The 11,151-nt window shown below is 41.6% G+C and overlaps 1 protein-coding gene across 1 annotated transcript; it reads right to left on the bottom strand.

Moving 5' to 3' along the window:
• Positions 1-7,423: 7,423 nt before the first annotated feature.
• FGF23 (fibroblast growth factor 23) lies at positions 7,424-10,689 on the bottom strand. Its single transcript, XM_075051904.1, has 3 exons — positions 10,467-10,689; positions 8,389-8,492; positions 7,424-7,861 (listed from the first exon to the last, which is right to left on the bottom strand). The coding sequence occupies exons 1-3, from the start codon at positions 10,687-10,689 to the stop codon at positions 7,424-7,426; spliced, it is 765 nt and encodes a 254-aa protein (XP_074908005.1).
• Positions 10,690-11,151: the final 462 nt, after the last annotated feature.

Below are 11,151 nucleotides of genomic sequence, written 5' to 3'. Positions count from 1 at the left end.
TTAATAACATTCAGGGCTTTAGAACAAATTCTGAAAGAGAATGTAATTACAGACAAGAGAAGTAAATGAAACCCGGAATATAATTAAATGAGGTTTTACCATAATTAGTTCACACTAGACTAGACTGATAGCTTTTTGATGAAATAACTGATGTCTAGGCAAGGGAAAAATGATGGAATATGATCTAGGTGAATTTTAATTGAAGGCTTGACACAGTGCCACGATGGAAACCATCAGCTCAACTGGAAAAGATAAATGTTACTAGAAAAAAAAAAAAAAGGTGAGGTAGGTATGCAAGCAATTTATGGGCATATGAGTAAGTAGTAATGTCCAAGGTCAAGCACTGAGCTGGAGTAAAGTTAATATTTAAGTTCCTCATGGGGCAATTTTTTTGTAATGACTTTGAATAAAAATACAGGAATGTGGAAATGTTACTGAGGAAGCATCATCAATAACTACATCACTGATGTTATGATGTAACAGAATAATGTCAGAATATCATGCAGAGGAAGAAATGATGAATTTGAGGAGTGAAATTAAAGACGTGGCATGAAACCACCTACTACAGACTGTGAGCTCAGGCACTTTGATACCAATGACAAGAACATCCTCTACAAGCTGGAAGATAACTGTTGAAAATAACAAAGGAGGAGAATAACCTGGGCTAATGTCAACCTCTGACTTACTATGGGTAGTTGGTGGTGTTGCATTTAGAAGGACAAGCCTGATCCTGAAACGTGTCTGGTCAAGGTAAGGAGTCAGTAATGCCATTGTACTAGCTCTGATGAGATCTCACCTGCAACGCGAGGTGTAATTCTTGCCACTTTCAAGGAGGAACTGGGAAATGTAACTATCTTGAAAATGGGAAACGATGACCCAGGTTAAATAAATCAAAACCCTTGAGTTTTTCAGTTAAACACCAACAGCATTTTGTAAAAGATTTCGTCTTATCCAGGAGTTGGTGTTTAATGCATGGTTAGTTCTGGGAGGAACGAGTAGGCAATATTTCACTTAGGAATGTTGCTGTTTCTAAACTGTGCCTTCCTAAGCATGTTGCTTACCCTGAAAGCTGACAGACAGGAATGAAGTTCACCCTTGGGCAGATGAACTGTACAAGTCCTGCATCTCATTCAGATGCTCAGAGTAGGGTTGGAGAAGGGGAGAGCTACTTTACAGGAGGATTTCAAGCTCAGTGAAACACCCAAAAAAAATCATAGAAATGAAGGTTAAATTTAGTTAACTTGCCAATCTTACTAATTCTTGAGTCTTAAAATCAGTTCTTCTCCCTTCTGAAAACATTTGGGCTGTATCTAGGATTGTGCCTTAGCCTCAGCAAATAGACTCCTGTCTTACGCACCAGATGTTGTTTGAACACAGTGAAGGATTTTGGGGGATGAGGATTTGCTCAGAGTTCTGGAATGGGTTTGTGGTCTTATTCAACCTGCTGCCACAGTGTGCTTCAGCAAAACTACATAGCCCTCAACTAAGTTATTGAACAAAATACTCAGGTTTCTGTAAGATATTATCCAGATGAAGCATTTAACAGAGCGCAGAGTAGAATGGGATGCATGGTAGGTTAATGAAGTTTTACAGAATTAAAGGAATAAAGATTAAAAGGAAGTGCAAGAGTGCTGAAAGGTGCGTGAATCATCCTGCTTTAGGATCTAAGACGCTGTCACAAGGCTCGGAAAAAACCAGGTGCTACGTTATCATTATTGGGACCATCCTTTCAGTTGCCTGGTACTGGTCACTCTCAGGAACAGGAGTCTGGACCAGGTGTGACCCTTCGTGTCATGTCTACCTCTGTTAGAACAACAAGTCCAGGTAAAAAAACTTAAGGGTTCTCTTCTTTCTTTGAGTAGCCAAATATGCCTCATAATCTTAATTTCCTGGTAGTGCCCGAGACCTGTGTGTGACTAGCACCCTACTCTGTTTTTTCATGCTTCTTTTGCAAGCACACGACTCATAAAAAGAAAACTTCATTCATCCTTGTGAAAAACATGAGTGTTAGGGTGAAAGGGGTGCAGAAACGTTTTTTGTCTTTTAACTTCAGCACAAATCCTCCATATGAACCCCTTTCTCTCCTAGCCATGGTCTTTCTCTGAATGTCTGTGATCTTCTAAAAAGCACAGAATCAGGTAAGAAATAAAAAAAGGGTGAATCCCTGTTAAGTCAAGCTAAGGGATGAAGACAAGGGTAGGGAAAAACAGGATGGTGGGTGATGAAAAGAGCCTAGCAAGACCCTGTGCAGCAGACCGGAGAGCAGAACCGGTGGTTGCCTGAGCCCGTGTTACGCTCGGCAGGTGTGGCTGGTGCTAGAAGGTACTTAGTGCTTCCCTGTTACGCCCAGAGCACAACAACCTTTGAGCTTGTGCTGGCAAGTCCACCAACAGCCGGGCCCATGCCACAGGAAAACGCGGGGGCTGATGGGTGTTTCGCAAAAGCCTTTTTGTTCTGGGCTTTGGGCACCACTGCTGCGTGGTACTGTTATCAAACAAGATTACAGGATTATTACTGAAGAGCAATTTGTAAAATTACACAGTTTGCAATGAGATAAAATCTAGTAATAGAAAGAGTAGCTGGGGGCTCTCGAAGTGGCGAGCTCAGTCTCCTCTGCCCCTTGTCCTTGCAGCCCCTTCAGCAGCCCTGGAAGGAGAGAGCACTGGCCAAAGGCAGTGTGAGGATCTCTGGAGGGAAGGTAGAATGTTACGTCAAGGCATCAAGCTACTGTAATTCCAAAACCCCACCCAGGCAAAAGAAACAGGGATGAAACACGGATGGGTGATGTCTACCTGGCACGCTGTTCTCTGTCGTGAGAAATGCTCTCTGTGGTTGTTTTGCTCCCCTCACTTTGCAGGCACATGTTACCCGTAAGAAGGCCAACGCACCTGATTCTGCTGACTCTTTAATTTGGTTTTACCTGAAAAATGAAAATTGAAAAGTATCTTTACAAAAAAATGTTTCAGGTGTGTACATACATACACAGACTAGTTTACATACAGTCCAGCTTTCTGCTGGTCCTTTGTTGCAACGTGGGCTTAAAGAGTTAGATGATAAAGCTTTCTGTATCTAGTAAATAAATAGACAACACCCAGTTAAACCTTTTGAGATGTCTTTCAAGAGTCTCCATTCACGCTGCTGTGCAAATACTGTCCTTTAATGTCACCATTTACAGACACTTCTAGAAAAAATGTCGCTTCTCTTTTCAGTTGCATTTCCTAGAATTTGTTTGACCTAGACATGGGGTTCAAGTGCTTTTTTTGGGAGGTGTCTGCTTTTGGAAGGACACTAGCAACAGGCAGTCTGGATTTCATTGATTGTCTTTTACCATTATCATCCATGCTGTCCCCTTCAATGCTGTGCTGAGTTACCTTGCACTTGCTTGGTGTTTTATTTGTGTTACTCCATGGAGAAAATGGTCTTAGAAATTATTTCTAATAACACCTCATGACCCATAAAATGATAGTCTTTGGATTGTTCCTCTTTCTCAGCATTTTTTCCTTGCTTTAAGATCCAGTTGCAGTTTCAGTTCCCAACAGAGCAAGCTTGCTGGACAAGGAGAGACAACAACTGAATAAACCTTCGTGTTTGCCCCACTCTTGGAAGGAGGGAGGTGGCAGAGGTGGTTTCTGGGGCCACAGTTGCCCTGCAGCATGCTTTCTTCTTATTTCGCTGTGCACAGATTACTGTGAATGAGTTTGAACAGTCCCAAGGCAGTACTGAGATTTCAAGTGTGGGGGAGACTAAAAGATACCAGCTGATTTTTTAATGATACCTTGGCATTTATTAAGTTTCCCATATGCTTCAATACTGTTGCACATTCCTGCTGTGCTTCTTCCCGCTTTGAAATCCATGGACCTAAACTTTAGTAATGGGAGGAGAAAGGGATCTTGGAGAAGAGAGGAGAGTTCCCCACCTACCTGACCACCCTCCCACTGAAGGCCACTGTCCTCTTGCCCACAAAGTGCAACAGTACTGTGGCACCTAGTGGTAATATGATGTTTCTCTTGGTATTGGCACCATAGCAGATAAAAATGACACTACTGACTACGACAGGGCTCCACAGGGTATCTGCGGTGAGGGGAAGCACGGTGAGGAGATAATCTACCAGACCTATGGGCACTTGCCATTTTGCAGCTCTCTGCTGGGTCTTGGGTGGCCTGGGGACAATTGCAGGAAAGAACTATGAGGATGGTATCTGCAATTTATTCAACCTGTGACCCATCTGCTGCAAAACAGAGCCTTAGCATAGCCCTAGGAATGGAGTTAGAATATTTTGTATAAGCACCAGTAAGTGAGCAGTAATGGTAATGTACCAAGTATCTTTTACCCTAAGGTTTTGGAGCCATGATCACACATATTTCCTAGCAGGACTAAATGGCTAGACCAGTGGTTTTCCATTGCTTTGGGGTTGCAGAAGTTTCCCAGTAGAGGTGACAATGCCTTCATGGTCAGTCTAGACCTACTAAGACTTTGTTTTTCTCATCATCTTTGACAGAACTTTCATGGTTGTGGTGCATGAAACACCCAGGAAGCTGCAACCTATGATGTTGAAAATCACAGAGCATAGTGGGAGACAAAAATTTGCAGACACCACTAGTACCATTTGTTCACTCAAGTCCTTCTGGAATGGGGAGCTTGAACAGACAATGCAGAATCCACAATTTGGAGAGAAGGAAAAGTTTATTGGTACATTTATAAAAGGAAACAGTCTCTATAATACATTGTTATAAATATTTATAAATATTAGGTGGGACTTAAGACCCACTCAAATAAATAAATAAATATTGCAATATAAATAAGTAATGCTTTCTTACTAGCTGGGGATTGCCAGCATCTCCTTTGAAGAATTAATTCTTTTGACGTTTCAATACAGTTCTCTATAGTTACAAAAATGTTTTTTGATGCAAAATCCGCTGTGCATTCACTCTTAGCTTAGGGTCTAAATCCCCTGGCTACTGATGGTGTGAGCAACCCTTCTTACATTGTTCTAAGGTATGAATATAGAGATGGTCTAGAGATTTAACCCCACCAACATTTGTCATCAAAGTTTGATATGGGTTGAGACAGAAATTTTCATGATTCAAACTTTTGGAGGTCCATTAACTTGGAGTCCTAGAGAGCTCTGTGGAGCTTACAACGATTTATGCAAAATGAAAACTTTGCTTGTGTACTTGCACTCCAGAGTTCTCAAGGAGAAAAAGCCAAGAAGAATAGTATGGGATTCAAGTAAAATTGCTAAACTAGAACATATAAATAAAATCACACCTCTCCACTGTATAGACAGCAAGGTAAAAAGTCTTGCTGTATTTTGAATAAGCAAGAAAATACACAGCTATCCACCTGCCCTGTGATTCTCCTAAATCTGCTAGAATCACTCCTTTCCTTTCAAAACTAATAAACAACATGATGAGTTTAGAGGATGGAAACCAACAAATTATGAGACAGAACTCTTGGTCTATTCCTAATCATTTGGCTTGTCCTGTGCTCCAAAGAACTTATGTGAATTCGGAATCACTCCACGCAGGAAAACTCTTCAAACAGCAGAATCAGGGCCTATGAGTTTTCTAATGTAACAACTTGGATGTTGTAGATAAAGAGATAGCTTGTATATATACATATATAGGGGGAAAAAAAGAGATTTTTTTAAAATGCTGTTGGCAGGACAGACCCTGCATTAAATCCAGAACAATTTCAATGAAAGCAAGAAACACAGGGGGCCTTATTTTGATTTTGTTACACTGCTGTGACTTCAGTGAATTACTTCCTGAGACAGAAAAAAGAACAGGACCAGAATCTAGCCTAATGTCTTTTGCATTATTGCTATGAGGACGCTTGGGACAAATGTACCATTTTCAGCCTGTTGTCAGGCTGTTAAATATACTAAATAAACAAAACAGTAGAACCTGCATCTTGATGTGCAGAAAATGCACACACACCAAAATAAAAACCTCTTCTCAAGTATCTACCTCACTGGATTTTTGTGCAGCTCATCAGTACCTTGCCATTGATTTCTGCAGACTACATCAAGAATAACTTTCAAAACCACACAGACTTAGGATTACAGGAATGAAAAGAAATAAGGGAGAAAAATAGCCAAGTATGTACACAATTTTCAGAGTCCTTGTGGAAATGAATATAGCTCCATTAAAACCAATCAAGCTATACTGAATTCTACCAGCTAGCAATTTGACACCTAAATTACAATAAAAAGCTCTGCTCTGCAGATATTGCATTTAACTAAAGATTTGTAAACTTCAGATGTATAGATGGAGGTTAGATTCTGGTAAGTAAACTTACCCATAACATATACCAATCTAGGGAAAAGGTTTTGTCAACATTAGAGATCTCCTGGTTAAATTAAAGTAATTTCACTCTTACAAGTATAAAGCATCTGATACCTGCTTAGAACTAAATAGAAACATGGATGCTAAACTTAGATTCTCCTTTTCTAAATACAAACCTAATTTTGACTCATTAGATGAGAGTCTTCATGAGCTATTAATAGTTTGATGCCTGTAAGGCATAATTTTTTGCATTTTTTTTCCCTGTATAGTTCAGCAGTGTGCGAAACAAACCATCCTGTTAAACACACTATTGATTATTCATGATCCTGGTACTTCTCTCAGGGTTGGAACTATGCAAAACTAATGAATGTCTTTATATTTCTATATTTCGATGCTAGAATTTAGTGACTATAGAAGTGTGACAGAGAAGCACTTGAGACACAGTGAGACTCTCCTCTTTTTATCCCAAACCTCAGCTTGGATTCAGTAAGTGTCAGAAATTACTCTTTCTACCCAAGACCATTTGATCTTGTCCTGTTCTCCTATCAGTTACTCCAGTTTTCCATGTGTGTTGTTCCTATGACACCAGAATGGTCACTTTTTGACTCATATGGGTGTGAAAAGAGACGGAAGCTCCAACTTAACAGCTAAAAACATATATAGTAATTTTTATATAATAATATAACACACCCTTGGTCGGTTTGTCTGCTGTGCTTGCACAGCCAAGGATGGTGCTAGTTAGAGGATTCCCTGTCTCTGTTGGAATCTCAGATGCTCCAGGTCTCTTCCCAGTTACACCAGTAACGTAACACCAGTTTCTCATTTTATTCAAGTGCATTCTTTTTTTCACTGAGGCATACTTCAAGTGATTCAGAGCCTAAAACATTTGGATTGTATTATTCTTTTCAAAAACGTATCTTCTTTCCAGTAAAACAGAGCCCCAACTGGAAAATGTCCAACTTGTTTTTTCAGTAAACTGTTATCTGTAAGTACAAAATCTGAAATTAAGGATTTTTTTCCCCAATGTCTTTCAGGTGTCCGATAGCCATTTTGACATTCAGACTGAGTGTGCTAGACAGTTCCTTTTGCCTATGATATTTGCCCATGTCTTCAATTTGCAAGTGGCAGGGCCACAGTTATCCTGTAATATAAAAGCGAGGACTTGCGTACCTCCTGGCATCCATCATAGCGTGTGGGTCATCTGGGTTGACCACGTCGTTCTGGTTGATTCTCATGGGTTCTCTGGGCATGTGGGAAAAGTCTGCTTGCTGCTGCAACTGAGATCCGAATGCGGAGATCTTTCTCTGTGGGACCAGGATCTGGTGAGGATCCATTGGATCCATATCTGCACTTCTAGTATTTCTGTGGGGCTCAGGTGTGTTGAATCGAAACAAAGGGATTTCATTTCTCCTGGACAAAAACTGGGAGTATGGTGGTAGATTCATACCAGGGAAGAAAGCTTGTTTAACTCTGCCTAAGCTAACCAGGAAGTTGTGTTTGGGAGATTGGTACACATCATAGCCATTTTCCAGCGTCCTGTGGTTGAACACACAGTCCTCTTGACTGAAGTAATGCTTAGGGAAAAAAAAAAAATGACACCTGTGAGCAGAGGGACTTGGTGAATGATAAGTGCCGATTAAAGATGGAAAGAGGGAGGAGATCTTGCAGCAGGTGTTTTTCTGATCTGCCAGCTCTGTGACTCAAGACAACTCAGGCTTAGTCAAATGTAGATCTGAGATGCATGCCCATGTTTTCAGCAAAGGTATTATAATGATAACATTGTTTTCTTTTAGAGGGCTGCATTGCTTGTGCTACTCCCAACCCATGGCTCTATGCTACAGCAGGAATTCAGACTGGTCCGTCACCAGATCTCATTCTGCCCTCGTTTACCCAAGCAGGAACTCAGACGCTTTTTGTCAGCTCTACAACTCAATACAATCAAAGAAGAGAGGAAAGTTTAACCTAAGTGGCAGGTCCCCAGCTGACTTAAATCTGCATCCTCTGCTGTAGTTGTACAGATTTCCCCTAGGTGAGAAAACAGGCACCACAGTAGCAGACTGCACCTGCCTTTCAGTCTTGAGTCTTAGCAAAGGTCACTCACCGAACCAAAAATGTTTCCTCTCATGTCCATACATAGGTAGCGTCCACTCTTCACACCTGTGATTATTACTGAGCCAGCACCCTCGGACTTGATCATTAGGGCACCTGTTTAGAAAAGCAAAGATGTCAAATCCAAGACCCAGTCCGACACTGCACCGTTGCCTTACAGATCCACAGCTGCTCTGGCTGGAAGTGTCCTCTGGGGATCTGCACCAACCTCCCACGTGAGCTGGGACTGTTGCCCACCCACACTCAGCTTAGCCCTGGCTTTGTCTGTCTGAGTTTTGGGAAGCTCCCAGGATGCCACCACATCTCCAGGTGCCCTGTTCCAGTGCTGCACTAATGTCCCAAAGACAACTTTTTTTCCCTATCATCCCCTCTGAAGTCCCAAACCACAGGCTAGGGACATTGGCCTTAGTTCTGTCATCAGCCACTACCGGGGGAGTTTGTCTTTCTCATCTCTGTGACTGCCCTGTGGTATTAGACTATCCTTAACCTCCTTTTTGCTATACTAAACAAGCCCAGCTCCCTCAACTTTTCCTGATAAATCATGCTCCAGGCCCTGACCATCCTGAAAACCCTCTGCCAGAGCAGCTCCAGTTTCCCCACATCCAACTTGACCTGGGGTTGCTATAGTGCTCCAAGAGCAGTTTCACCAGTGCTGAGTAAAGTGGGAATAACAACTTTCCTTGATCCACTGACCACAGTAGGTGGTTTGCCTTCCTCTCAAAGTGATCGTGCTGTTGACTTGTTTGAACCCCTACCCAGCAGGGGTAATTGCAGCCCTGGTGCATTTATCTGGCATCTCAGTGGTGACCTGGCGGAGATTCAGTCACCATCCCTTTCATGACCCCTTTCGTCGTCTGATTTCCACCCTTCCTGCTCCATCATCCCAAATACTGGTGTATTTGCTTCATGGCAACTATGGGAAAAACATAATACTTTGCTGTCTGTTCTCTAAAACATCACACTGGTTCTTGGCCAACATACCTAAAATGAGTTTTATAACACCTTTAAATACACAGGAAGAATAACAACAGGACAGTACAAGCATTCCTGCAAGTATTTCATTAGTAATTCCTAAAAAAAAAAATTAAAAAATAGTAGAACTTGATCCTTTTTTCTCCTCTATTAAATTACAACTTTTAAAAACATCCTTTCCTCCTTATATGCTTATGTAAAAACATCATTACTTATGCTTGCATTTTTAATTGAGTGTATGAAGAAGACGCTATGCAGCAATAATAACAAACACGACTTTATAATGCCTAGCTACTTGTGATTTGAGTGCTGCTAAAAGAGAAGTACTTTTGAAATGCTATGAAAGAATCCTAAGTCTTAAAAAACTCCCATTTTTCTACTAAGTATAGTGTTTGGGCCAGGTATTCAGCAAAGGAGGAAGAATACCTTAGTTTTCCATGAAAACAAACTATGATGAGACAATTTGAGAACCTTTTAGTTACAGTAGGGAATAGTTACTTCTCACGAACCCCAAAGGCTTAGCACTTTTTTTATGACAGTCTGGCCTTTTGTAGTTTCCCCCTTTTTAACCGACCTTTGCATGCCCATATTCTATGCACATTAGAGTTAATTTTAGTAGTTATCAGCTCTCTACCCCAAAATAAAGATTTTATGGGTGCTATCAGTTTTCCACCACTTCTGTGGTGAGTTCCCTCAGTGTACTTCCTTTAGTAATACTGTCACTGCAATGGGAAATAGGTATTTGGGGGATGTCATCACCAACCTCTGATAGGAACTTCCACAAGAAGCTGTGGGTAAAATCATGAAGTGAATGATAATTCAGGTAGTTTTTGCTTGCAGAGTATTACAGGAACCATAGGACTTTAATTCTCTTAGGTGAAGAATGAAATTCCCCATCCACCAGATTTCTTTGGAGCAATTTTATTTGTTAAACAAAAGGATGTTCATAATTATGTATATTTTCCATCCTGTAGCTACACTCCTCTGTCTGCCTGCCTAACTAGAGGAGGAGATTTTCTATAGGTAGTGAGAAAGCAAAAGTCTTGTTCTCCCTCCCCTGCTCCCATGAAGACTGAGGGTCCATAGTAAGCTACTTACTGTAAATGGTTTGGTGAGGAACACCATCGACGTAGCCATCAGCGTTGATTTGGAGATGGAAGCTGTTCCTCTCCGTATCTGTGTAGAGGTGTGTCAGGCGATCTCCATTCCCCCAGCTGGGATTCAGCAGCGGAGAGGAGTTGGGAAAGGCGAGGGTAGCCTTCAGGCTACAGAGTACCAGCAGCAGGTACCCCAGGCAGCTGTAGGGACTGCTCGGTGGCATGGCTCGCTGTTCCTAGCCGTTGGTCGGTATCTGCAACTTGATACGTCTCTGCACTTCTCCCTTGCCCTTGGTCGCCTGTGTCTGGAGTGTGAATCCTCAGACAGGTTCCCTTCTTTTCTGCAGAGGCTTATAAAGAGCAGCAAAGTGACATCACACAGGAAAAACTTCTCCACATCCTTGATTTTTGCCAAAGCAACATTTTAAGTGTCCCGAAACCTCAAGGGAAGGATCTCTGGCTAAGGTGCGGGGGGGAAAAATGTAAGGTTTCTAAAGACAGCTCACGAAAGCTAATCATATGTTCAAATGTTATCTACAACCCTGTGACATCTGAAAGCTTCCCACGCCCCTACCGTTAGATCCAGGAAGAGCAATCCACTGCACTTTACTTTTGCTGAAGGGAATGACCCTTCAGACCTGAATTATCTTTTTTTTTTCAGATATGTTTATGCAGATTCCCACCTC

The sequence above is a fragment of the Buteo buteo genome, chromosome 19 (assembly GCF_964188355.1).
Source record: "Buteo buteo chromosome 19, bButBut1.hap1.1, whole genome shotgun sequence".
Lineage (NCBI taxonomy): Eukaryota > Metazoa > Chordata > Aves > Accipitriformes > Accipitridae > Buteo > Buteo buteo.
This window is presented reverse-complemented; position numbering and strand designations above follow the sequence as displayed.